General features: G+C 41.6%; 1 protein-coding gene across 1 annotated transcript in view; it reads right to left on the bottom strand.

The window, feature by feature from the left end:
- SLC9A9 (solute carrier family 9 member A9) overlaps positions 1-27,963 on the bottom strand; it is a 537,568-nt gene that overhangs the window by 288,261 nt on the left and 221,344 nt on the right. Inside the window, exons 7-8 of the mRNA XM_069473135.1 lie at positions 10,865-11,003; positions 6,300-6,405 (exon numbers count right to left, since the gene is read on the bottom strand). Of these exons, the coding sequence (XP_069329236.1) occupies positions 6,300-6,405; positions 10,865-11,003 (245 nt within the window). The remainder of the gene's footprint in view (positions 1-6,299; positions 6,406-10,864; positions 11,004-27,963) is intronic.

The raw sequence follows: 27,963 nt of genomic DNA, 5'->3' as shown, positions 1-27,963 counted from the left end.
GATGACTTAATCCAATCCCTTAGCAAGTCAGCTGAAGAGCCAGAAACCAGAGACTTATCCCTCAGTGGCTGCTTTTGTAAGTAGGGCAGACACATCCATGTACGTTCTCTTTCCATGCTCTTCTGGCTTGTGAGAAGTCCCTAAAGTCCATTTCTAGGTACACACTCTCATCCCCTAGAAAGACTTCTTACTTGCATCCTATATTGTGCCCAGTCTGCCCAAATAAAAGTTTTCTCAACTGCAGTTGTATGTTTCCAATAGCAGAGAATCAGACTTCTGGGTAATAGAAATGCCAACCTTCATTTGCATGTCTAAAAGCCACTTGTTTCCAAAAAAACAAGTTCTTCTCTGTGACTATTGAACATTTGCAGGTGCAATTTCCAAGAGACTGAGATGAGGTGGCTGCAAATGTGGCCCTTGAAGTAAAAGATGATCAAAATAAATCTAATGATCATCATCAAATTAGTAACAACTGAAAGTGAAAGGAGGCGGTGTGGTAACGAGCAAGCCCCCCACACTGAAGTGTTCATAATGAATCTGATAAGGAGCTGAATTGGAAAGTATAATGAACACTGTGCAAACTGTCTTGAAAAGCTTGATTCTTTTTGTCTATCGGTATGCACCTGGCATAAGATCGTCCCAAGCATCCTAGCCCACAGGCTGTGCTGTCTCTGAGCCTTTTTTCCCTTCTGATCTGCCATCAAGTTATGCAGTTTCTTTTGTTGAAATACCCCCTGGATTATTGCGTCCTTGGTACCATTTAGGTTTCTTTGTTTGTGAGCAATAAATGAAAGACTCTGGCTACTGTAATCAGAAAGGAATTTGTTGGAAGCAAGTATGATAGCTCTCAGAAAAGAGGCATCAAGGTGGCTCCAGGGACCTGGTGGCAGGAATAAATAGAGGCTCTCAAGAGGGCTCTGCTATTGGAAAGAACAGGTGCTAGCAGTTATACATGCTCCTGTCTCCCTCCTAAAGTTTCACAATTCAGGGCAAGAGTGTTTGGTTCACCTAGCTTCAGATGTCCTTGTTCTCCTTGGCAGGGGAAGGTGGGACACCTTGACTGACAAGGTGTTATGAACAGAGGGGGTGACTGGTTCCCTAAGAAACAGCAGAATACTATCTCCAGTGAAAGAGAGAACGTGTGCAGGCGGCCAAAACCAACATACACCTGCCACATTTCTCCAGATTGGGCTCTTCTTTTCATGCCTACATGTCTTTATTTTTTAACTTAGCAATTGGGAAAATAAAGTGTATATTAATGAAATTTATGATATATCTTTCACTTGATGTATGGATCTGCTGTGGAGTATCTGGACCAGGGGACTATAGAATCTGCAGGAATATTATCAGGCACAGAGCCCTCACTGCCTCATAAAGTGATCTGTTATTCAGATTTTGAGAGTTTTTCCTTTTTTTGAGCTAACACCATTCATTCCACTGCTCAAAAGATATTTATTGAGTGCATGGGATGCTTCAGCCACTCTGTTGGTGCTGATAAAGCCCTCATGGACCTGATAGTCTATTATACCTTCTGCCCATAAATCCTAATTCTACACATCAGCTCTAGTTCTGTATTTCAGAACTACAGAGAGGAAATCAAAAGTGTAATCTAAATGCACATATACAAACAATAACCAATTAGAAACCATGGAAATTTCCATTCATTATAGCACCCAAAAATATAAAATAGCTAAAAAGATACTTAACAAGAAATTTGTAGGTCCAATATGAAGATAGCTATAAAAATTTACTGAAGGCCATAAAATATGACTCAAACAAATGGAGAGACATAACATATTCCTGGGTGGGAAGACTCGATGCTATAAAAATGCCACTTCTCCTCAAATTAATATAAAAATTTCATGTATCCTCAGTCATAATCCCAAAATTATTCTCTGTTTGGAACCTAACAAAGTTATTTTCAAGTCCATCTAGAATAATAAATGTATAAGTATAGCAAAGGAGCTTTTGAAAATGGGCAAGGAGGGTGAGAGATTGATCTACTAGATATTACAGTAAACCATGAAATTAAAATAATTGAAACTGAAGATCAAAATCTCAGTGGAACAATAGAAAGCTCAACATATATAGACATACACACATAGACATTTAAACTCATAGGTAAAGGTTGATGGGTGTTAGGACAAGTAGTTTACCATCTGGGAAGAAAATCAAATCCCTATTATACCTCACACCATACACCAAAACAAATTCCAGTTGATTTCCAATGCAAAAACAAAGGAAGCATACATTAAGAAACACTTGGGCTTTCTTAGGAGGCGATAAAATTAACTACACAAAACTTGAAAATGTCTATACTAACTGCTTTTCTTTACCCAAACAAACAAAACATATTTAAAGGTACAAACACAAATTGAATAATATTTACAGCCTATATGACAGTCAAAGATTTTCTTAATAAAGAGCAACTAAACTACAATGTGACAAAGATAAGCATCTCAACAGGTTATAAAACAAAGATTTTAAACTGATAGTTCACCAAAGAAGAGATACAAAGAGCTAATGACATGTAATTAAAATTCTTTTCCTCAGTAAAAATATAAGTGTAAACCAGAATAAAATAAAAAATGATTATCAAATTAACAGTGATTAATAAGATTGAGGGTAGTGAAGATGTAAATGAATGAGCTCTCTTTTACATTGTTGGTGGGAACATAAACGGATACAAATTTTCTAGAGGACAATTTGGACAAATTTCTCCAAAAACTTAAAATTTTAGCCTTCCTATTAACCAAGATATTTTATTTGTAGGCAGTTATATAAATAAAAATCCATATATTTAGCTATAAGGATTATCATTGTAACAGTAATAATAATAAATACTGTAAACAGCCAAAAGATTGGTAGAATTATGGTAAGTTCATATGATGCAGTATTTAATATCATAAAAAATATTCACTGTAAATTCTTGAATGAAAAAAGCAAGTTACTTAAAAAAAAGAAACATATACATATATGTATATGCATGAATATATTCAGGTATATATTTTTAATTAAGTATGTATGTATATTTGTATATAAAATTAGATGGGCACAAATATTAAAAATTGTTATTAATAGGAAGTAGGAATATAAGTAATTCTAATTTTATTTCTTTCTGTGAATCCACATTTTCTAAATTTTCTACAATGAATGTATATTACACCTTGGATGTAAGAAAAAATAAAATATATTTAAAAATAGATGTGCTTTGTTTAAAGTAGCAGAAATCCTTTTTTCAAATGAAATCTTATGTGACAATGCAATTCATGAAACCAATAAAAGGGGTGAAGCAGGGGTGGCAGGCCTAGAGCCCTGCTCTCTTGGTATATGTCTTTGGGGGCCCAGTTTGAAGGGTCAGGGCTCAGGGAATTCTGTGGAGAAATCACTGCATATTAACACCATCTCTAGGACCTACATGAAGTGCTATTAGAGAACCCATGCAAGGCTCTATGATTGCTGGTTACCCCTATAGTTACTCATAAACTATTTAATAGTTAATAGTTCATTCCATTTTAGTTCACTGTATTCATTGTTGTATATTCTTCCAGTATGCATTTTTCTAAAAAGTTTTCTAGATTTTAGCTTTGCATTATATTGGTTTACTTGTGGATTAGAACTAAAAGGATTTTATTATTACATTGAAATGACCTCAGAGAATTATGATTTGATATTATACCCTCAGATTACATTGGAGGTTGATATGAGAAATGACCACATAAAGAATGGATCTCAATCTTCCCTAAAATTATTATTAAATACCTTGCCCATTCTGGTGTTCAAAGGCCCTTTTATAAGGATGCATGTGATAAAGTCCCCTAATATTTTAGTACCAGAAAAAAGTTTGCCCATTTTTCTAAATGAGTATGACTTCCCTTTAAAATGCTGTGTTATTCCTATGCAACTCATCACGTTTCCCTTTAGGCTTTGACTGCCAGAAAGCTCAGAGCTGTATTTATTGCCAAACCACAGCAATGAACAGCTGCCTAATTTTGCAGAAAAACTATCCCAGAGCACTTGAGTGTTTACCCTCAACTAAACAGTCCCATGGTATGCATGGCTTACGTTATGAGTTGTCTCAAATCCAGTTTGAAAATAGGCAAGGATTAAATAATAAACAAACACATAAATAATTTTGACTAAGCAGGCTTTGTCTTTGGCGATAGAAAATGCTCACACCTAGAGTTTGGTTTATTTCGAAAGCCTGTTAGGCACATTGCCTAAATCTGGAATACTAGTGTTGAGTCAGTCTGCCCCTGGGTGCAGCCACGGACACTTGGGTCTTTCTGCTACTGAGATCCACACCCATATTCACTCATCCCATTATACTGGCTCCTTGGAAGGTGGTCTGCCTGGCATCGCAGTAAGGATATTTGGTTGAAAATGGTAGTAAAAGAGCAAGGTGCTGATAAACTAGCAATTTGTACAGTTTCCCATGCACCGTAACCTTTAAAGTAGTTCATAGAACAAGACTTGTTGAAATGGACCAGGAAATAGACAGTTTTCACACATAGTAATGAACAATTCCTAGGCGGTGGCATGTGTGTGTGTATTTATATTTATTATAATGCTCAACAGAAGATTAAAAAATATTAGATGAGTTAAGATACTTCTTTACCTTTCTGGAAGGTCAAATATTCTTATTGTTAACATTACTTAGATCATTTTACAAGTGATGCACTGAATTCCTCTACAGAATGTAAAGGAAGGGGAACCAGATTTTTTTGAATGACTATGATATAAATGGTTTACCTATGTTATTTCATTTAAGGGACATGGTTATTTTTTTTTTTCCTGGAATGCATAAGCTCTTCAAAAACCTCCTCAGTCTCATGGCAATGCACTAACATAACAGACTTTGTGTTGGAATGATTTGGATACAAGGTCCTAGTTGGGTGGAATCTGGCAATATAGTCTTGATTATAGTGGCACAAGAACTGGCAGGGTGGCTTTCTGTATCGGCAGCAGACACCCTGAAAGCTTGCGGGGACAGCTTGGCCTGGGCGGCTCTGCAGTAAGTTGAGCCAGCTGATTAGAGCAATAGGTTATCATTACTAAAAAGATTCGCATGGCATTCACAGGGGAGCCAAGACCAGCTAAGGAGCAAGTGAGCCACGCAGGCTTCTGAGGCCCCAGCTATCTTCCTTCTTACTCCTGGAGGTCTGCTTGATATTCCACAGATGGACTTTCATCAAGGTAGAAAAGCTTGGTGCCCTAGAGCCCAGGATCTGGAATTGGATTTCCTAGTTTTTAATCCCAGCTCCACCACTTACTGTTGGTTGGATAAACTGGGGATAGTCTTTTACTTTGAATCTTTCTGTAAATTAATGAGATCATCTGTGAGAGGCAGCCAGCCAGCACCTGGCTCATGGTATACTCTCAATACATGTCAAGTTTTATTTTTATTTATTACTTAGATTTAAAGCATCTACTATTAAAATGCCAATACCATGGGAGGCATACCTGGTTACTAGTTAATAAGTAAGAGGAGATTCTCACCACTTGAACGTCAGCTAAGATGTAGTGAGCAGAAAGGGGTCCAGGATTGAAACCTGGAAGAAGCAAGGAACTAGGCCTGGGGAGAGAAATAGCTTTGGCATTTTTCTTAGAGCTGCAGTGATTCTTTTACATGGAAAAGCACCCATTCATTGCAGCTACCCAAGCGTAAACCTTGCTGTTGCAGAAAGGCAATCTCATTGCCAAATCCAGATCCCAGGATCCGTGGCCCTTGGGACCTTAGGGACTGCCCCTCTCTCTATCAACTGTTCCACCTCAGTGGACTCTCTCTGTACCCTTGCTGTGGTAAGAGACATTAAACTGTAGTGCCACCACATGTGCTATTTGTTTTCCTACCTGCCTTGGAGCATATGCAAAGATCTTAAACACTGATGTGTGTAGAGCTGTGCACATTCTGGAGAGGCTGCTTACATTGGAACCTGCTGTTTACAGCCAAAGGAAAGCCACCACCCTTCTCTGCAGAGTGGTTGTGTGTGTGTGTATATCCTTTCACACTCTGAGTGGAGACTTCCATTTGTAAAGTCATCCATCACCACTGTACATCAGTCCTTTCAACACACTCCTGTCCAGCTGGGAGAGAAGAGGAAAGCATTTGGAAGACGTTCCATTAAGTTATTTTGCACCAAATGGATGAATTATGATTTCTTCTCCTCAGGCTACCCAGGGGAGGCTGATTCTGACACAAACTATTCACAGTCACCATTTCAGACAGACTTCATTTCACCTCCTGCTGGGTCAGGGAGGGGCACACACCCCTCTGGCTGTGCAGCAGGAGCACTGACCTGTTAGGCCGGCGGCCTCGGCAGACAGGAAGGCACTCCAAGAAAGGAGGAAGAACAGGCCTGTTTCCAGCATCGGGAATTCACACAGCTTGGTAAATTTGGTCAGGTGAGGAAGACATGTTAAGGGAAACAACAATGGCTTCACAGCTGCATTTTCTTTTTGGCTGAGAAAAAAAAAATGATCTGGTGATGATAGTTTTCGAGTAAAAGAACTGATTTGCAGACCTGACTGGAAGACTCTAACTCTCACTGGGACTTACTTTGAAGGCCAGCATGAGTTCCACGCTTCACTGGGGGTTACATGTGCCTGTGAACATTTAAACCTATGTTCAGATAAAAAAAAGGTGTCTTCCTATGAATGTAAAATCAGCCATCTGTGGGTACAAGACTTCCTGAATTTGGCCTCAGCCCCTGCAGTGTGCGCCTCAGGAGAGCGGTAGCAGGTATGGGGGAAACAAAGCCAAGGAGACTGTGGTGGGGATAAGATGCTGCAGGTCAGTCGGCACAGGAAGGGGGGGGAGGGGGGCAGGGGGGAGGGGAGGAGGGGCTGCTCTGCGGGGAGAGCAGTCGTGGGCAGACCGCCTGGTACAGTGTCCTCTCCTGGGCAAGGAAATAGGGTCAGGAGAAGCAGTTCTATTCAGTGACAGGGAGGCTGCCCATGCCTCTTGGTATAAGTAAAATGGAGGAGAAGGTGTATTATTTCTAGGGCAGACAAGATGTCCTTTGGCAGGCAATGGTTTATTTTGACAAGGATGACACTTAGTCAATAGTCTATAAATTGCAAATAGAACAAAGGGATAGTGATTCAAGTTGGGCAGAAAATGGATTATGGGGAGATGATTAGGAATATGTGATCAATGGGGAAGGATTAGTTCCATTGCAATTGTGTCCATGATAGGCAAAAATTGCCCTGACAAATAAGGAGATGTGATCATGTTGCATGTTTATGCTTTTAGAACAAAATCAAAAGATGATTCCACAATAAGAGATGTTTAGCAGTGGGGCAGGGAAGTAAAAGCATGACCTCTGAATCTGTTCTTATTCTTGATTCTGCTAGTCACTGGCTGTGTGATTTCTGAGCAGTATATTAACCTCTCTGAGCCTAATTTCTATCCTATATGAATTGACAATGAGTGTAATACTTGCTCCCACAGTGTGGAGAGTGAAAGGAGGTAAAGTATGTTAAAAACATTTTTTAAAGTCTTAGAAAGCACAAAGGCAGCATAACATCATGGCTGGAGGTGTGGCCTCTGGAAGCTGACTCCACCTGCATTCAGATTCATAGTATTCACTTGGACCCATCTCTTGACCACTCTGCCTTGGTTTTCCTCTCTGAAAATGGGAATAAAAATGCAACCTTTCTCAGTGGTATATAGGTTAAATACTCAGAACAGTGCCTGGTATATACAAGTGATATGTACATTTTATATTACCGTGATTTAAATTAATTATTATTATTATTTTTTTTTTTTAGAGATAAGGCATCACCATGTTGCCCAGGCTGGCCTCAAACTCCTGGGCTCAGAGTATCCTCCTGCCTCAGCCTCCTGAGTAGTTGGGACTATAGGCTCATGTCACCATGCCCAGCTAAATTTTTTTTTTAAATCAAACATCTTTCTTAGAAATAGAATTGTAAGAATCTAGAAGCAATTTTTTATGTGGAATAAAAAATGAGCTGCCCTTAGATTCTTTTTCAATATTCCCTTTTGTCACTTGGATGGAAGGCTTTGTTCTTTAGGATTCCCTCTTCTAGTTTAAGGAGAATGTTCAGGCCAGTTTGAATAGCAGAATATCGACTGGCTATAGAGCATTCTTTTCTTTCAATCTCCTCCAAAAAGCAGTTCAGTTCTGGGTCAACCTCCAAGTCCAGAGCCCAGGGACCTACAATCTATGGAGACTTAGCCTCAGAACGGATGAGGTATGGAGGCAGAGGAGACAACGGAACGCGCCTGTCTCCTGCCCAGCCTGTGTTTGCAGAGACTGTTAAAGCCCGAGTGCTGCAGGATTGATGGTGTCACTGTTACTGAGCCTCCATCTCCTCTGTCTCTACATTCTTTCTTCCAGATGTGATCCAATCGCATGCCAGACTTCCAATCTCCAGGAACATCTTTTCCTTCCCTTATCAACCTGTTTACCTGTGCGACCACACCTTCCTCTCACGTCAGGCAGAGAAGAATTCTGATTTCAGCTTCTCCACCTAGTGCAGGCTCTGGAGTTGAAAAGCCTGGATTTAAATCCTGGCCCTGAAATAGCCTTGTTGTAGGGCCTCAGCCAAGTTACGTAACCTTGATTGCCTTAGTTTCTTTAGCTGTAAAATCGGGATAATAATAGTATCTACCTTTCAGTGTTCTTGTAAAAGTTGTCTGAGACAATCTAAGCAAAATGCTTCAGGCAATGGATGGTGCATAGTAAATTCTTCAGTAAATGTTAGGTCATATGATCATGTTCATTGTTACTGACATATGACTACTTAACCTCATTGAGCCTCACTTTCTTCATGTGCAAAATGAGGATAACAACCTGTTTGACAGGGTTGATTCAAATGAGGAGATGCATATAAAGGCCTTGGCACATGTGAGAGCTCACTAAGTGTTTCTGTCATCATTACTATTACTGTAGTGTAAACAACATGTGACCTCCATCACAATTCCACTTGCTAATTAAGAGGCAATAGGGAGTAGTGATTACGACCATGGTCTCTCTCCTGATTCTTTCTCTGGGTTTGCTTACTGGCTGCATGGCCCTGAGCAATAGCTTCCCCTTTCTAAGCTTCAGTGTCCAATAAAAATAGTGTCTGGCGATGGGACACTGTGAAGGTTAGATGAGGTCCTGCAGTGTAAGACAAGTCTTGGGGGCCTGACATATCATAAGCACTGGGCAGATCATTTTGTTGTTGTTGGAAACCTGACTTACCTTATTTCTGTCAACGGAGGTCCCTTCTGTGAGGTTGCAGGATGAAACTTTGCAGTGGCCTTTGACTCTCTCCTCCTCTTTATCTCTAACAACCAACCAATCATTAAGTCCTAGAGATTGTTCCTCCTAAACATCAGTCTCCTCCCTGATGCATCCTCTGCAGTTCATCACCATGTTCCTTTGCTTCCAATCCCCTCCTCTGATTTGTCCTGTGTGCCAGTTCCTCATCATGTTTCGAAAACAGGACTGTTAGGGTGTCACTGTCCTCAGCAGACCCTTCAGCAGCTCATTGTGCACCACAGAAGGAGGCTCAGACTCTTTAAAATACCATCTGAAGATATTCCACAAGCTGACTCCCTGCCACCTGTGTCTCCTCATCCTCCATTTCTCACCAGCGGGAGCCCTCTGGTCCTCTCAGGCACATCTGCCAGGTGCCAGGTCAGTCCCACCTCCACACCTTAATGAACACTGGTCTTCTCCTCCTGGATCACCTGCCGTACAGCCTGTGACCTGCCTACCTTCCGGGCCAAGCCCAAGGCCCATGCTGCATATTAATACTGCTTTTTAAATTATTTTCCAGAATCATAAGGTTGGCCAAGAGTCTATTGGACTGTTCCAGACACAATGGCCTTGTCCTCATTTGAATTTTTGTAGTTGTGATAACATGGATGTGGCTTTCGCACTCATTTTCTGTCCAACTTGTAATGTAGAGCTATCTGTCCAAGTTTGTCACTTACTGAGGGCAGGGACCTTATTTTACTCATCTCCTGACTCTTCTTCAGCAGCAGAATCGAGCCCTTCGGCAGCTGCTCAGTGAATGTCTGGGAAGCCCCAGGGGAAACGCCCCGACATTTCGCCCTTTCTTTGCCTGGGCCCTGACTCCTCTGGCACACTCCTTCCTTCTCTTTCCCCTGAGGTCTTTGGCCCTTGATCTTTCACTCTCCCTCTTCCCTATGGCTCCACTGAGCCCTCACACTGGACATTGGCCTTCCGGCTTTCCTTCTCAACTCTGACTTTTGCCCTGTCTGATGGTTCTAAGTGAACAGCCCAGCAGACAGCTTCTTTCCCTGGCTCAGATACTCTAGGAACTAAACTCCCTAACAAAAAAGAAGGAATCAAATGACACAATTGCCCAGATATGGCAAACATGTCATTTCTGCATTGCTTGCAGGTTCCCTTCTATAAGGAGCTTAAATCCACAGTGATGTCTGGCTTGGCCTACCCTATGAGCTAGCAACTGAATAAGCTTAAGAAGGAGTCAGCACATACCCAATGTATCACCCCCAGTCAGTCCTGTCTTATTCTTGACACTGGGTCTTCCTTTCTTTCTCTTGACCCTGGTTAGGCCAATCCTGAAGCCCTGTGTTCACTACTATTCCTAGGTGGCATTTTTTTAAGGCTTTTGATATCTAGAATCAGACAGTGTCAATAGTGCTAGAACTGACCTTGGACAAGATAAGAGCCTCCGCCACTGGTACCAACCCATGACTCCAGGGACGACTCAGGACCAAGATGGCCTCAGTGGTGCTGTATGAAGCTTGAGCCACAGACTATCTAACCATTTACTGGTCTGAAGGTTGCCCATCCTCAGAAACATTGCACAGACATTGACTTCTCTTAACAGTCTCCAGCTTTCCACACACAAAGGATATCAGCGCTGTGATAACTGCATACGCAGACCCCATTGCAAATGAGCCAGCAAAGATCCCCAGGAAATTCCCCACGGACTGGAAGAATGCAGCAGCATCAAATGCATTTGGATTCTCCTTGGGACTGTAAATGGATATAGAACTGAAAAGAGAAGAGGGAAAAGGTTAGTTAGTGACTTTCATCTTATAGCCCAGATAAGATTTTGCACCCACTTTTGGGACAGGCACCTTGTCCTGTAAGGTTGAGTGCTAGTTGGAAGCAGCGGGTCAGGGGGCAGGTGAAGAGGGGCAGAAGTGGAGAATGCAGAAAGCTTCCCCCTTCCTTAGTGCCTCCATCCCAGGGGATCCATATATTGCTGCCAGTCAGTAAACATTTTTATATTGGAAATGTCGTAAAGAATATTGTTTCTGAGCAAACTAGGCATTAAAACATGGTAGGTGTATACGGAATCTGCTGAGAAGATAGATAACTGTGAATTATTTAGTGGCCATATGTCTTCAGTGCTGTTATATATTCACAAATGTTCCTGATAAAAAGTGCACTTTTATGGCCTGTGCACAAATGGGTGATACAAATCACAGCGTGCACAAAATATTCTGCCGTGATCTTGTCATAAACCACAAAGCATTCCTCCTCTCTGGTGTAACCCTTCAGAAACAGATCACCGACGGTGTTCAGAACGTCACAGGATTAACCCCTGGGGAGAGACAAAACCCTCGTTTTCCCACTGAAACAAATGGCAGCAGCTGCCCCAGGTCGTCTTTTATACCCCAATTCTGGCGGCTGCCAACAGATTTATTTCCATAGAGAAAAATCAATCCACCAATAGGCAGTCTGTTCACTTAAATATTTTTGAGGACGTGATATTTGCTATTTTTTTTTAACCAAGGCCTCAAATCCCACAGTGTTAATATGAAGGACAAGGTGTGTCCTATTTTAGGAAATATGAACTCCATATGGTGGCATTAAAATGAACAGATGTGCTAGAACCAGTAGCTTTAGGGAGACTAATGAAGTAAGATTTCAGATTTTGGGCCGGGGGCTGTTTTTATGTTAATACAATTTTTTTAAAACTAGTCAGGAAAAATCAAGAGTTTGGCAGTGGGTTTTGAAAAGGACTAGCGGCGTAAAGAGCAAAAAGTACACAAGACACACCGACTGAGACTAGATTGCATTTTACAGAGATGTAACTGCTTTTTCTTTTATGGTGCCGGTGATTAGAGCACGTTAGCTCTCTGACCTGACTTTTGTATCCAGAGACTAGTTAAGAGTGAGCAGGGGGAGTGGAGTCCAATTCTCCTACAAGAAGATGTGTGGCACCGAAAAGGTAGTTTTAAATGTTCTTAGTTTTCACTGGATGTCTTTAAACCCCCAAAGTAGGCCAAACCCTTCTGCTTTGATCCTGTAATTGGATAAGGAAGATGAATGTGGGTCTTGAATGGAGGCCTGAAATGTATGCGAGAAAAGGACTGCCTTTGAAGTGTTTTTCTTTTTGTAAAGTGTTGTGCTTTGCAGGGAAAAAAAGGAAAAGCAAACTCACATTTGGGTCCTTTGTATCTGCCAGTCCTGAGAAAAAGGTGTAAAACCCCAAGGCCATTAGGAAACCCTGTGCCCAAGGCTGTGAAGCTTGATGTGTTTGTGTTGACATTCACCAGCATGTTTCTTCATTCCAACGAAGAAACGAGAGTGAAGAGAAAACATTCCTGTTTGCATTCTGCCTTTCAAACAAAGGTTTTTCCAGGGCAACGTAGCTTTGGAAATAATTCTGTGAATGCCTGAGGCTGTGAGAGTACATCTGACCCATAAAACAGGCAACCCTTCATCTTATCTGCATCGCCTCACCCATCAGGGGTGTTTTCCTGGTCCTGGTGCTCCTGAGATTTGGTTCTGTGATGCACCACATTATGTCATTCAGCTGTATCCTATACCTTCATCTATGTAATGTTTTTCTTTAAAGGATTTTTATTCAAGTTCAGAAGCATTTATTAAAGAATATCTATGAAATCATAAGTTTGATGTGCTAATTATACATCTTTTGAATATAAGTGAGAATATGTAATTGGAAAAAAAGTTCACCTATGTGTCCCCTAAAATCATCTGGGTATCCCCACTGATTTTCAGTCGGCACTTTGGGAAATGTCTACTTCCTGCCCACCCAACAGGAACTAAGAACATTTAAAACTCCCTTTACTATGCCACACGACTTCTTGTAGGAGAATTGGCATCCACTCCCCCTACTCACTCGTAACTCTTAGCCAATTTGTTTGCTAAACTTTATCCCTTCCCTCTGATGTTTGACTTAACTGAAAGGAAAAGCTTAACTCCCCTTGACCTGTAGAGATTGTCCATGGAATTTGCTGGCCCTAAAGCTCCCGGGACATTGCACAGGGGCCTGCCATGTGCCAGGGGATGCATTCTGTACCGGGTGTGGGAGGCAGTCAGAGAAGGGCACAGAGAAGGGAAGCAGAATTTTATTCAAAAAACATTTTATTGAACACCTGGTATATGCAAGGTATACCTAGGCAGAGAAGACCAAGATATAGATGCCAAATTGTTCTAGTCCCACCCCAATACTAAGTATGATTTTGTGAGAGAAACACAACATTTAATGGTACAAAAGAAGAAAGAGGCATTATTTTAGAATAAAGGGGATGACATTTGGGCAACAGACAGTGATGGGGAGAGGGTATTCCAGGCAGTGGAAAGAGTGTAAGGAAAGGCAACGAGGCAGGTGAGTTCAGGGCACACACCAGATGTAGCTGTGTGGTCATGGCTGGAACCCAGGCAGCATGTATGTGGGCACATGTGGAGGGGTGAAGACAAGTGAGGTGGCATTACTCAGAGCCTTAAGTTCCATGCTGAGAAAATGTGGAAGCCTTCACATGTATGTAATATTTAGTTGTCTTATGTCTACATCATAACTTTATTTGATCCTATAACATCTCTGGGAAGTAAACAGCAGGTTTGTTATCTCTCCTTTTCCTTTCCTCCCTTCCTCCTTTCCTCCCTTCCTTTCTCTTCCTTTGTATAAAATAAAGAACCTAAGGATCAGAGAAGTTAAGATCACACAGCTACTAAGTTCACAATGTAGATTTCTTGTTTCTCCCTTAAAAAGTGATTTTGTTGGGGGGAAACCATGAACCCACTTCAGGATAGTGGAGTGACAGTGTCACACTGACTATAAGGACAATAGGTACCAGGGCTTCTCATAGAAACCTGCTTTCATGTCTGGATTTGTCAGGCCTGGCCTGGGTCTTGCTTCTCTCTGCATACACAGAGCAACCTGGTGCCTGGCACATGGCATTCTATATAAAGGCTGATAGAATGAAGGTAGGACAACTAGAAAGTAGAAAAGAAGAAAAACAGGAAGGAAGGAGGCTTCCAAAGCTAGTCATCTTTTAAAATGAATCATCATCTGCAAGATTTTTTATTAGACATTGAGTATGTATAGTCATGTTGTGGGTACTTTCAGGGATATCAATCCAATCTTGAAACTGACACTTGGTCTCTTAACTTGAGCCTAAGATTTGACACTTATTGGCGATGTGGGCTTGGGCAGATTACTTCCTCATGCTTAGACTCAGTTACACTGTCTGTGAAACGGAGATAATAATAGTACTTATTCCCCAGAAGTGCAGCGAGGATATGAGGTATGTTTAAAACTCATGCAAGTATCTTGTGAATTGTAGAGTCATCCACTGAGTGCTTATTATGTGCACTCAAAACAAACACTCAATAAATGTTATTTATCTTTACTTCATAACCATTTTTCTGCTAAGAACTTCCACGAGCTTCACAATGGTAGACAGCAGAGTGCTGTGGCTAAAGCAGGACTCAGTTCCAAATAAAGGCAGATGGGGTGTGGCTGCCATCATGGCACAGCAAGCTTTGAGGGGTCCGGAGAGGAATTAGTCACTTTTGCAAGGGAACAGAAGGGTGTCCAGGAAGGAAAGGCCCCAGGCAGTTTCCCCAGGGAGGTGCTCATTGGGGTATGGCTAAAAAGTTGTCATATTTATCATGGAGCCCTTGGCTCGGTGGATCAAGGAGGGAAGGCGTGCCCTTGGCAGCGTGGGCAGAGGCGTGCCCCAGGGACAAGAGCAGGCCAGGAGCCTCAGCTTGAGATGCTTTTCCCCAAGTTTAGTGGGGGATGTTCTGGGGTAAAGCTTCTAGTGAGGAAAGAGGCAAAGGAGGCAGAAGCCTATGGCCCAGGGAGGTTGCATCTCTCTGGACTGCTGGAATTTTAGGATGTTGTTCTTTAAGGCTCTCTCAGCCCTGAGAAGAGGCATCCTTTATGCACTCTAATTTTCTGCTGCGGTGCTAACAATACTAAGCCTCTGGGTTTAGGAGCAACGGTTGCAGGGCGGAGGGTGGGAGTGGAAATAGCCAAGGGTTTGGGTGGCACATATGGAGTTTTCCAACTTCAACCCAAGGGAGGAATATCATTGCTCCAGCAATTTCAGCCCTTTAGACTTCTCCCCTGTGCCAAGGGAGATGCTTAAACTATTAATGGATGAAAATACGAGAGAGGGGAGAAGAGGGGGAAAGGAATTGGATTTCCTGTTAACCTATGTGGTGGTTGTTCCCTAGGATACCACTCTGAAGAGGCACTGTTTATAGGGCAACTAGTGAAGACAGATCTACAAGCCTCAGATTTCTGGGAAAAAGTTGGATAGCACCAATGTCCTTGAAAATGACATGGCCAGAAATACACAGTGGTGTTTAAATATTCATCTCATAAATTGGAGATAAGTCCAGGATATTGATTCATTCTGTTCAGAAACAGATTATGCAGCAAAAATTAGTTTGATGACAGTGTATTGTATCCATACTCAGAAATAAATGTGTGCAGCATCTTTTATTCAAAAATTTTGAAATGAAGTATCCTAAATTCCTTTGATGAAAGCAATGTGAATACAGATCATCTTGCTTACTGTACCATTTAAGATTCATAGACTTATGATTGAGACTCTAGTGTTTCTCTACAGCCCATCTTTTCTTCTATATGATGCTTCTGCAAGGAACGTGCCTGGCAGCTTAGGTAGCATTAAGAGCATAGAACCTGAATCTGAGATCTGGGCGTAAATTGAAACTCTGTCACTTTCTGGCTATATGACCTTCAGCAAGTTATTTAAACTACCTGCACCTCAGTTTCTATAAAATGAGGATGATAGTAATAGTACCTACCACACTGGGTTGCTATGACAGTTAAATTAATATTTATAAAGCATTTGAAGTGGTATCTGGTACCTAGTAAGAATCAGACAAACATTTCTTAAGTAAATCATCTCTCTCTCTGTCTCTCTCTCTCTCTCCCCTGTCTCTCAGAGCTTTGTTCTTAGTTTACTTCTAAAAGGAGAATTTCAAATAAATTTCCAATCAACACCTCAACCTGACCAGAACTAAGATTTTATCATCTGTCCCTCACACTCTGACTAGCTGGTCCCTGGTCTAGGATCTCTGGGTGGCAGGGATCATTTGATCATATAAATTTTTCTGTGCAGAATGGTGTGTGGCACATAGTAAGTGCTCAGTAAATGCTAGTGCTGAAGAAAAAGGAGAAGGAGGGGGAAGAGAAGGAAAAGAGGAAGAAGAAGAGATGCTGAGAGTGAAATGATGCCAAGAGTGAAAATGAAATAATAGGTATGGAAAGTATTATACAAATGATACTGTCATCATTTCCAACAATGCCATCCCCTCTGTGGCTCTGGCCACCTTCCCTTTCTGGACTACTGAGTCTTCTCTTTCCAAGTCATTACAATCTTCCTTAAGGTCTGTTTCCAACACCATCCACACCTGTTATCCTTCACTGTGACTGCTAAAGTATTTTGCCACACAGTTTCTCACAGAAACTACCCAATGACCTCAAGCTTCTGGGTGGCTGCATCACTCTCCTCTGACCTGTCGCCCCAAATCCCATGTCCACTTGCTCTTCTGGGTGCCCAGTCAGAACAACCTACTTCTCTACCCCCAGCCCAGCCTCATTTCCTTTGTTAACATGAAATCAATGTCACTGGAAAGCTTATTTTAAAAAGTCTTAAGCCAACACATTGCATTACCTTCAGAATTTCTAGGAACTTAATCATTGCAGGAAAAAAATGAGAAAATGATTATTATAGCCAAAGATATACAAAAGAAACTTCCATTTTCTCTGCCAAATCTTTAATCCCTAACAAAAAATCTTCTAATTATTGGCACCATATCATTGAAGAGTTCTTGATTACTTGGGACGTAAATATGATGTGGTTTATTGTTTTTTCCAGTCACTGTTTCCAGCTGTACTATATCAAATTCCCCTTCATGCTGGGTAAGTGGTTTCATTAATGATGTCTTGGTCAAATTCCATGATTCAATTCATTTTAGTTATTAAAATTTCGTGCAGCCCAACTTAAAACCTAAATCTTCAAAGCAAGATTCCCATTCTCCCTGCAGAATATTCTAGAGTAGCAGCGTGTTCCTCCTCCTCTCCCATGGGTGCCAGCGCCCTCTGGTGTTGGAGGTCTGGAGAAGGGATGGGAGCCCAGCTTTCTTTTCATGTGGCCAACTGCTTGTCAATGGTCGGCAGGGGTCTCTAGTCTCTCCTTACTGCTTGATCCCTCTCTTAGAGACCTCTGTTGATGTGATAGTACCTCTATTTTGTTCAGAACCCCCTCACGGGTGCCACTGGATCTTCCATCCACCCAGCTAGCTATACACACTCCCAGCCTGTTTCCATGGCTTGGATCAGTGGCCACGTGGGCAGCTCAGTGGCTCTCACCTGTCTCCTGACCTCCAGTCACCTTAATCTGGGGTTACCCTGAGCACATTCCACTGGCCCTATAGCACTGGGCTGGGTGGGATCACCCTACCTACTCTACAGACACACCAAGCTAAGAAGCCTGCAGGTCCTGCTAGCAGACTCTTGCTTTCAGAACTCTCTAGGCCAGAGGAGGCACAGGTCCCTTTGTTTTTGTGGGATCCTGCAGTTGGAGGAGCCATATCCAAGAACTCTCTTCCCTTGCTCTGCTTTGAGAGGGGCTCGGCCACACTGCAGTTGCTACACTGGGGAACTAGCTGGCAACACCTCTTCTTACAGGCAGTGCCAGTCTTTTGGGGTGATTCCAGTGGGATCCCTTCCACTTGGCTTAGGAGAGAGGAAGCACCTCCACAAGCAGGGATGATAGGGTAACAGCTTCATGCCTCAAACCCTGTATTCTCTTGAAGGATGACCGCTTTGTTTCCCCACCCCTTTCATATACTGATTTGGGCAAAAGGGATGGAGTGGGGGTTGGGGGAAATGAGGCTGATTCTGTTGCCAATTAAGCAAGTTGGGAGGTGTGGGGTCCTAACTGCTGGCAAGTCCTACTATTCTTTTTGGTATAGAGACATTTAGCAACTTTTGTTTTTGGCTACGGTCCCTAACCCCAATCTGTAAAACAGGGAAAAGCATACAGAATGACACATCATGTGATGTTTATGTCTGGGTACTTTTCCTTTCTTTTCCTCCCATCTAGAGTTGACTTGTCATTCTGCTCTTAAAGATACATTTTGAGAAGCAACACAACATAAAGGGGCAATGAAAACTCGTAAAAGCTGCTCTGTTTTGTTGGACCTGGTGTCACAGGTAAGGAACAAGTAGAAGAAAAAATAATTACAGTGCTATTTTGTGCTTAAAATTCTTTATGCCTTAAAAAAGTGGATCCTTATCTATTATTTATCTTTTAATAACTGTACCAACCTGCCCTTTCTCAGAGAAGTTGCTTAATTATGAATAAGGAATTGATTTTCATGGGGCCAGGAACTGTGTGTACACATTGGAATTCATCTGGCATCTGCCTGCCCATTCTGGCTTCTGTTCTGCCGAAGGCCGATGAACCGCTGTCAAGAGAGCCTGCTGTAAAACATAACGACTTCAGGAATTGGGGGCATTCCAGGCACCCTGGGAGGTTACAAGAGCTGCCTCTTAATAATAAGAGGTCCTGGCCAGAAGTTCCCTGAGCTTGAGTAAGAACCATAAGGTTTCATCTTCCCAAGGGCCAAAGACCTACAGAGTCAAGAGCTGTGTTGGCTGGGGGGTGGGGGTGGGGGTATGTTAATTAAGTCTTTCAGCTTCTGAGGGACCATTTAATGACTGCTCCCTCAGAATCCAAATTTATACCAGATAGTGATTTTTTTAAAATCCTTGACAAATATCATTTCTCCACTTTGATGTCAGGCACAAGAGAAAAAGACATGGGGAATTCTGTGGGAAGTATAAGCTGGTATATCCTGGCTGCCCCAGAATAATACAATCTCAGGCTGAAGTAATTGGTTTATTCCATCACCAAATATTTATTGAGCACCTACAAAGTGCAGACATTGTTCTCAGCACTGAAGAGACTGTAGGGAACAAAACATAGCTCCTGACCTCATATTCCTTACATTTCAGTGGAGAACATAATAAACAGCTAAGCAAATAAACATATGATCTAATGACAGGGACTGAAAAGAAAAATAAAGCAGCATGAGGATGGGACAGAGGGAGATAGGGGTTCTGCTTTAGCTAGGATGGACAGGGGAGGATTCTCTGAGAAAGATCATTAAGTGGAGTCCTGACTGAAATGAAGTGGAGAGAGCTTTCTAGGTCCTGAAACAGAGCTTGCTCAGTGCACCTGAGGAGCCACAGGAGGCCCATGTAGCTGGAGGGAATTAACTGAGGGGATAGTGGTAGAAGGCAGGGCTGGTGTGGTGCCATGCCCCAGGTCTCATGGAGCCTTTCAGGCCACTGGATTTTCTTCTAGGGAGAAAGAGCAGCCACTGGAGGGTTTGGGGTAGAGGCGAGATGTTGGGTAGAATATTCCAGGTGAAGTCTATGTTAATAACAGTAGAGAAAATGGGCAGGAGACATGATCCCATGATACTCTTGGGCTGAAGCAGCCAGGCTTCTCCTCATTGGTCTGGAGATGAATTCAGCAGAAATAGCTGCAGTGTGCATTTGAAAGGTGGCCATGCAGAGGAAGGATTGGCCTCATTCTCTGTGTTTTCAGAAGACAAGGTAAAGTCCAAAAGTAAAGTATCATCGGGAGACAGATTTCAGTTTTATATTCTATTTCAAAATTCCCTAATTCTTAGATCTGATGGAAAATAGGATGGGCTATATAAAAGAGCAGTGAGTTCTCTGTAGTTGGAGGTGCTTAAACATAAAATGAAAGAGTTACTTGCCAGGGTGCTGTGTAGGAAATTCGTGCACTAGACAGTTGGATAATGTGACCTCAGGGAATTGCCTACCCCAAGGGTCACTGACTATCTGTTTTCCCATTTCCCCCAGGTCTGCCAGGAGAAAGATGTAGGGTATTTGGCTGTGCTGTGCTCACCTGAATCCTGACATTGGAAATGGCTGAGCACACAGCCAGTAAGGAGCAGTACTTCAAGAGAGGATGCAATGAAGGTGCCAATGATTTAGGTTGGAGCCAGTTTGATAATGACATCAAGAACAGTTACAAATTTCAGCATAGAATAAAGCCTTTGACAGATTCCTAAGTGGCTCTGGTCCATTAAGTTCCAACTTTAAGGTGACAAAGAGAGCTCTGAGTTTAAAATTGGTTAAAAGGGAAGAAGAGTTAAAGGAGGTTTGTTATGAATTATATGTGCATTTTCTTCGAAAGGAGATCTTCAATTACTTTGCAATTTAGCTTGAAATGTCTTGTCAGAATTGAATTAGTCTGTGGGCTCTGAGAAATTTTCTCTTACATCTAATATTGAGAGGAAAGTGAATTTGAGATAGTCCTAAAGATAAAAGCAACTTGCAAATACTCTTATTTCTTTTTCTTTCTTTCTCTCTCTCTCTTTTTTTTTTCTGAAGCAGAAACAGGAATTTGAATCCCACCCCTGTGAGCCTATTCATTTAAGAGGGAGAGAATAATTCTCATGGTCTAATGGGAATTTCTACCCTTTTTACAGCTTTTCAATTTCTTTAATCCTCATTAATGAAATCTTAGCTCCAAAGAGTTCTGAGATATGTGAAACTTTTAGTCATAATAGATATAAAAACACACACAAAAGTAGGTTAATAGCAACCAAAGATGGAAACCTAGTTAAAATTAAAATATAATCATAAACAGGTACAAGCAAGACCAAATATTAATCCCCAAGGATGAAAGTAGAGGAGGCCAGAGTCTCCAACATTTACTGAGCCCTCAAAATACTTACTGTTCCCTGTATTCATTACTATGAAGCATTCACTATGTGTCAAGCACTCTGTTAATCATTTTTTATAAGCATTATCTCATTTAACCCTCACAGTAAGCCCCTGAAGTAGATGTCAGTATTATTTCCATTTATTCAGATGAGGAAACTATAGCTTAAAGAGATTAAGTAACTTTGTGTGTTTCACCTCATTTAATCCTTCCAACAATCCAATGAAGAAAGTACAGCCATGATCTGCATACTAACATTTTGGTCAACAACAGACTGCAGATACAGCGGTGGTCCCAAAAGATTATAATGCAATATTTTCCCTCTACTTTTTCTATTTTAGATACGTTTACACACACAGATACTTATCATTGTGTTACAATTTCCTACAATACTTAGTACAGTAACAGCTGTACACAGGTTTATAGCCTAGGAGCAGTAGGCTGTACCATATAGTCCAGGTGTGTAATAGCCTGTGTATCATCTAGGTTTGTGTAAGTACACCCTTTGATGTTCACATGATGACAAAATCACCTAATGAGGCATTTTCAGAATATATTACTGTTGCTAGGGGATTCATGACTGTATTATTCTCCTTTTAGGAAAATAGATAGACTCAGGGAGGTTAAATGATTTGCCCAAGGTAACTTATTAGTAAGTGGAGCATCAGGTATTCCATTCAGTTCTCACCAAGTGAGAGTCTGTGTACAACAGAGACTGGGGAGTGGAAACACTCGGCTCTATCACCTGAGTGTGCTCACAGAGGAAATAACTCAACAAACGCTTTACCTTCATGGCGGTAAGGCAGAAACCACTCTTGGAAGTTGAAGATTTTGGGGTTTCTAGTCCTAATTTGCAAGATAAAAATTACATTAGTTAAAATATCCATTTAAACATGAGTAGTTTTGCTGATAACCTAGTGCTACTTACAAGCCAGGATTTCTTAATGGAGCCTTCTACTCCATACTGAACAGGTTTTAATATGAAACTATATCCCATACCTTTTGGCATTCACACCAACACTAACTCAGGTCTGCCATCCTATGTGGTTGTTCACCCTGTTCTTCCCTGTGGTAACTATTGTCTCTTTATAGTAATTACTTATCTGTGTCTTGGTGGAAAATGGTGATAATTATGTCTCCTTCGTAGAGTGGAGATTAAATGTGTTAATATGTATACAGTGCTGAGAATGCTACCTAGAACATGGAAAGCACTCCATAAATGTTAGCTGTTATTGTTATTTTTGCTATTTATGTTAATACTATTGTTGGAATGATTGCTATATCTTTCACCATTTGCTCAAAAGAAATCAATAAAAACTAAGGTCTACTTCTAAGAATAGGGAGGCATTTAGGAATTCCAATTAGTGTGTCAGAACATTAGAAGAATCTTTTGGGGTGGAATAAGCAATAGGTTTAGTTATATCAAATATTGAATTCATCTTTTTCTTAATGAGGCCTGTAGCGCAGAAGGCTACTGGGATAGTATCAAAGAAGGGGATGTGTGGAAATTGTTAACCACCGCTAAGCACAAAAGATCCATGGTCATCTTGCAAATCTAACAGAGCTGAACTTCTAGCAGCCTTGTCAGGGAAGGGCACACATCCCACAGAAATCCCGTTGCTTGCTATACCTGAAGGAAAGTATGTTTGAGAGCAGACGGTATCTAATGAAGTTGTGTGGAATTGCTGATTAGCAACAGTCAAGAATAAAACATGCAGCCAATGGAGTCCGCCTTCGTGGCAAGATCACCAGTTCACAGCTCACTGCATGCTACCTAGAGATCAAGAGGAATCAGCAAAGGGGCACTTACTTGGATTGGAGCCTGCAGTGTCTCATAAATGCTATGTACTGAGGACAATGATGAGTGGCTGAATGAGATGCTAGTTTCCTCCGGCTGGGTCAAAGGACTTTTCATAGACAGTGGGCTGCCTTCCTAATCTGGGTGCCTTTTATTCCCGAATTAGATTAAACTCCACTCCGATTATAAGCAGCTGCTTGAGATAGCCTGAGGGAGTTTCACCTGGTGACAAGCCAACTCCTGGAAAATATTTGCACTGATCACCTCATTCCCCTGACCCTTCCCCCATCTTCCATTTATTAACAATTAAGTGAGCATCTGGGCCCCAAATCACAGCCTAATTTAATTAAGAATCTGTATCCATCTTCTTAAAGTTGCAGATAATTTCACTTGAATTCAAGATAACTTTGGGAGCAAAGCACACAGTTATCTTCTTAAACTAATGTATTTTACCAAGGCAGTTGTCTCACTCCCACAGATTTCAATTTTGTGTTTAAAGCATGGGACCTTCAGACCAACAAATCTTGCCAAAGAGGGTTTTGCTTCTACCTAATGTTCTTCACTCACATGTTGCTAGGAGTTTCTGTGAAGTGGATATTCTACAAAAGAGTCATCTCTGGCACTAGCTGTTCAGGGCACAGCTTTATCTGGGATAAGAATGTGGACATTAAGGTATATTTGAATCTCAAACCAATACAACTTGTAAGAACTGATAGATTCCTAACTCAAGCAATTCATAGACCTGTCCTGCTCATGCAATAAAGAAGATAGTTACTAAAACTTGGAGTTGGCGGCAAAGGGTGAGGATGAACATTTCATTTGTCAAGGGTATAGTTGAGCTGTGGAGGAGTGCAAGCTATTATTTGGTGGCAGAAACTAGAGCTCTGGGTGCCGAAACAGCCTTGAAGGACCAGGAGGGTAGTTTTTCCATCTGTGGCAGGCAACATCTCAGAGCCTGGGGGGACATGAAGGCTGGAAGACTCAGTAAAGGTTGGGTGGGAGGGAGGTCTTTGAAGGCTTCAAGTTAGAACCAGGTAAGCAAGCTACAATTAGTATGTGAATAGCCAGCAAGGAGCCCAGGAAATCAATGATTCTGGGAGTCCAGGGATGGATATGAACCCAACATTTGTAAATACACACGTATGTTTTTCTGGAAGGAGATTCCCTAGCTTTCAAATCGCCTTCTCCATGTGGTCCATGACCCCCCAAGTGGTTAAAAACCACTGAAGTAGGGATATACAAATGCTGGTGGCAGGACAAGGAGGGAGTGGTCCAAAGCTAAGGCAAACAGAAATCAGCAGAAGGTGAGACAAAGGGAGCATTGGATAACCAGGGCAAGGTACGTGAAGCAAGAGTGCCTTGGTAACAGAGGAACCCTCTGCCCTAAGACAGGACCTTTTACATACTTCCTGCTTGGTGGGGATCATATGTGGTTGCCCTTGGCTAGCAGACAACATATGGGAGAACACAATTGCATAATGACAAATCAGAAAGAGTGGCTGTTCCTGACACCTAAGTATATGTGGAGAAAAGAGTGAGGTTTTGAGGGTTGTGTTTACATGGGCGTGACACATGGAGTTTAGGAAGTGTAGTGGGTAATACCATGAAGCAATAAATTAATTTATGGCCTGATCAACCCTACTTTCTGTCCATGGTTGAGATGATGTTAAATGTATTGATTCAATACATCCAAGGCCGTGTTGCGAGGACCGGCCGTCACCACCACCACTACCAGGGCTCCACTCTCCCAAGGTCAACCAGAATGTGTGAGGCACAGCAGCTCCTGGGCTGTGGTTCAGTTCACCTATGGCTAAATCTTCAAAAGATCCACTGTCTGTGTTTATTTGCCCCGAGAGCAAATGGGACAAACAGGCTGATGTGCCCCAGGACTTGGGGGAGAAGATCCATTGAGGGGTAAATTATGAAATAAGTAATCTTGGTAAAAAAAAAAAAAAAAATTGCGATGCAGGTGGCTTTGAATGGCTAGTCTGAATGGGTTCTAACTAGAAACTTGTTCCCAAGGAAGGAAGGAGGGAGGTAAGGTGTGGGTCAGGGGGAGGGGCCAGTACAAGGTGCCCAGAGGTGAGGCGAACAGCAGACGGTGAGGCCTGCTTTCTGGTAATCCCCCTCTCCCCCTCTCTTGTGCATGTTCTCTCTCTCTCTCTCTCTCTCTCTCTGGATTTTATTGATCAGGTTTTCTTTTGTATTACCATTCTACCCATTTAGTGAGTATGCTACCAGCTAGTATTATATTTTTCTTCTTAGGTGGGACTAAGATTATATATAAATAACAGATTCTTTGGGGAAAAAGGCAGAATTCAATAGTTATACCTCATTCCTCTGCATTAAGTGTATTCGTTAGACTTTTATTCAAACCTATTATCACCTTCTTAAAAATTAAGTTTTAAAAAAGTACGTCAGGGCCATTGTTAGAAAACATCCAAATGAAAACAGGATTGAGCCAGTGATAGGAGAGGAGAATGCCATTTAGATGAAAATAATAAAGGTCTGTAGTACCTTTCAGATCTATTTAGTGTGTGTGTGTGTGTGTGTGTGTGTGTGTGTATAAAAGAGTGAGAAAGAGAGCCTCTAAACATTTTTATGCTGAGAAATGACAGAAACCCTGTTTTTATTTACAAAAAGCCTGTGTTATCACTTAGTGCTAACAAACACCTTTAGGAGGAGGTTGATGTATAGATAGCACCTTTGCTTCATATGAAATATGATGCTGAAGGCCCAGGTAACTTCACCCACAGGAAAAGTATGAGAATCCCCACACACCTAATGCCAGCATTTGGGGACTACAGTGGAATGGAGCCTTAGAGAACTGGACAAGTGGCCCTGCCATCACCCCCTGCCTTGGGTTTGCCTGACAGTCCTTGGCTCTGCCACGAGCCAGGCAGTGTAGGTGGCAGTGGAGACGAAGGAGGGTATTGGTTCTGTTAAATTATTTATATTGAAAACATTCAGCCGTTAAAATTCTGGATTTGTAAAAAAGAACTTAATTGGTAAGTTCTCAAAATGAGGAGAGAGAAATAAGTAATTCCTAGCTTTTCAACCCATAATAGAATAAACTAGTAAGATATAAAAAGGTAGTTTGTTAGTAAATTGAGTGATTACCCTGTGCAATGCCAGCTTAATTTTAGTTGTAAATACTGAATTTGGAAAGCATTTATGATCTGTTTCTGCAAAATATTCAGTGTTGAAACTTTCTTGGATTTCACACTTTCTACACAACAATGTTAATAACTGCCATTTATTGGGGCCCCCTTGCAAGACAGAACTGTGATATGCATTTTGTATACATTCTTTGTAATCCTCACAATAGCCTCATAGCAGAGATAATATTTTTTTACATATTACAAGGGGAAACTGAGGAAGGTTAGCAAGGTGGCCAAAGTCACAAGCGAGCCAGTGGTAGAACTGGAATTAGAACCTTAGTTGATCCAGTTCCAAAGCTCCTGGGCTGCCTTCCCTGCCTCGATGCTCCCACCCAGAACTTGCCAGAACTTGCCATAGTTCTTGACAGAACTATATGCTGGCAAGTTTGTGAGTCAACAGGTTAGTTGTCTGTGGTGGTTCCAATGGGTAAGTTACTATCTTAGTGCCCATTGGTAAGGTCTTTAGAGTATCTAGTTTAGCTTGTATCTGCGCATTTCTTTAGTTCTTTCTTTGTGTGTTTATTCAACAGCAAACCAGCCAAAAGAAAAAAAGAAAAAAGAAGAAGAAAGTGGCCCCAAGGGCTATCCTGAGAAAGAAAAGCCTTTGCAATGAAAGTGGAAAAGGGCTCGCTTTCTGCCAGACTTTCCCCTAGGTGCAACAAAATGTTCATGTTCGAAAGGTGGAATGTTTGGCTTGTTATCTGGCAGGAAGTAGCATATCTGTCTTTGGCTGCTACTAAGTTTTACAGATAATTTAAACATTATTTTTCTATCAGAACAGAATGTATTGCCAAACGGAGACTCCTATGGGGGCAAAATGATGGAAGGTACGCCACCAAAGCAGACTAGAGTACATCTAGACAGGATGTCACTAAGAAATGGGGCCCTGGAAGAGTTCTCTTTGAATGCACGATTTGTGCTTCAGAACACATAAGAGTTGGGGGCAGTGGTTTCTTGTGACCTAAGTCGACCAACAGAGGCTTTCAGTGGAGCTGGTGGACTTCACCCTGTTTGCTGATCTGTGGAGAGATCCTCCCACAAAACCATTTTCCTTTTGGCTTCAGAGGTAGTTCAACAAAATAGAGCACATTTATTAGATGAAAAATTAATTATACTAAGAAGCATGTAATGCCAGATAGTGATCCCTTCTTTATGACAACTCTTATCAGACATCTGCCTGAGACCACCCTATCCAGGAAAATGTACTGACTTCTTATGAAGAAAATGATCATCTCCCTTTTTTATTGTCGCATTCCTTTCAATATTCCCTTTCCTGCACCAGGATTTAAATCAGAACGTCCTTCATTCTTGTTTAGTGAAAATAAAATTGTTAGAGTTACATTCCTCTTGAGTCTCTCCACTAGTATCTGCCACAATGCCGTGAATACATTGATTAGGGTGGGATGGGTGAAGTGTAGAAATGAGGGGGAGAGAGCGAGAGAGCACCACAAGTCTGGCAGGTGCTCGTATTGCCTGAAAAATGAACCCTGATTGGCAGCACAAATGATACATGGGATAAATGTGGGCAATCAAACAGCAATGAAGATTTCTCTGGAAAGACCCCATTAAGTGGTGTTCTAATCCCCAATTCTCGCATGGTTGGGTATATAGTTGCTTGGTTGGTTTGAATGGGGAACAGGCTTGGCAGCAGAAAGGAGGGAGACGGGACACACTGCTTGCTGCACAATAGAGTCTAATATGCTGCTTTGTCCTATAATAAAAATAGAACAATCCCTAGTGCCTGGGCTTAAAGGGGGGGGGACTTTTTTTTCCCCCCAGCCATTTTCCAAACTAGGATAAGATGGAATCTTTTTGTAATATGTTTCCTATAGCCTAGGCAAAAACTTTCTCCATGGGCTTCTCTGACTCACGGGTAGAAAACAAACCAGGGTATCACACAGTTTAGTAAAGTTTGGATAAAATATAAATTTGATGGTGAAATACATACTCTAAAGTTTTAGGTCCCATAACTAAAAAAAAATATGAAATAA

Source organism: Eulemur rufifrons, chromosome 7 (assembly GCF_041146395.1).
Source record: "Eulemur rufifrons isolate Redbay chromosome 7, OSU_ERuf_1, whole genome shotgun sequence".
In the NCBI taxonomy this organism is placed as follows: domain Eukaryota; kingdom Metazoa; phylum Chordata; class Mammalia; order Primates; family Lemuridae; genus Eulemur; species Eulemur rufifrons.
Note: the sequence above shows the minus strand (reverse complement) of the source record. Positions and strands in the feature narration are given on the sequence as shown.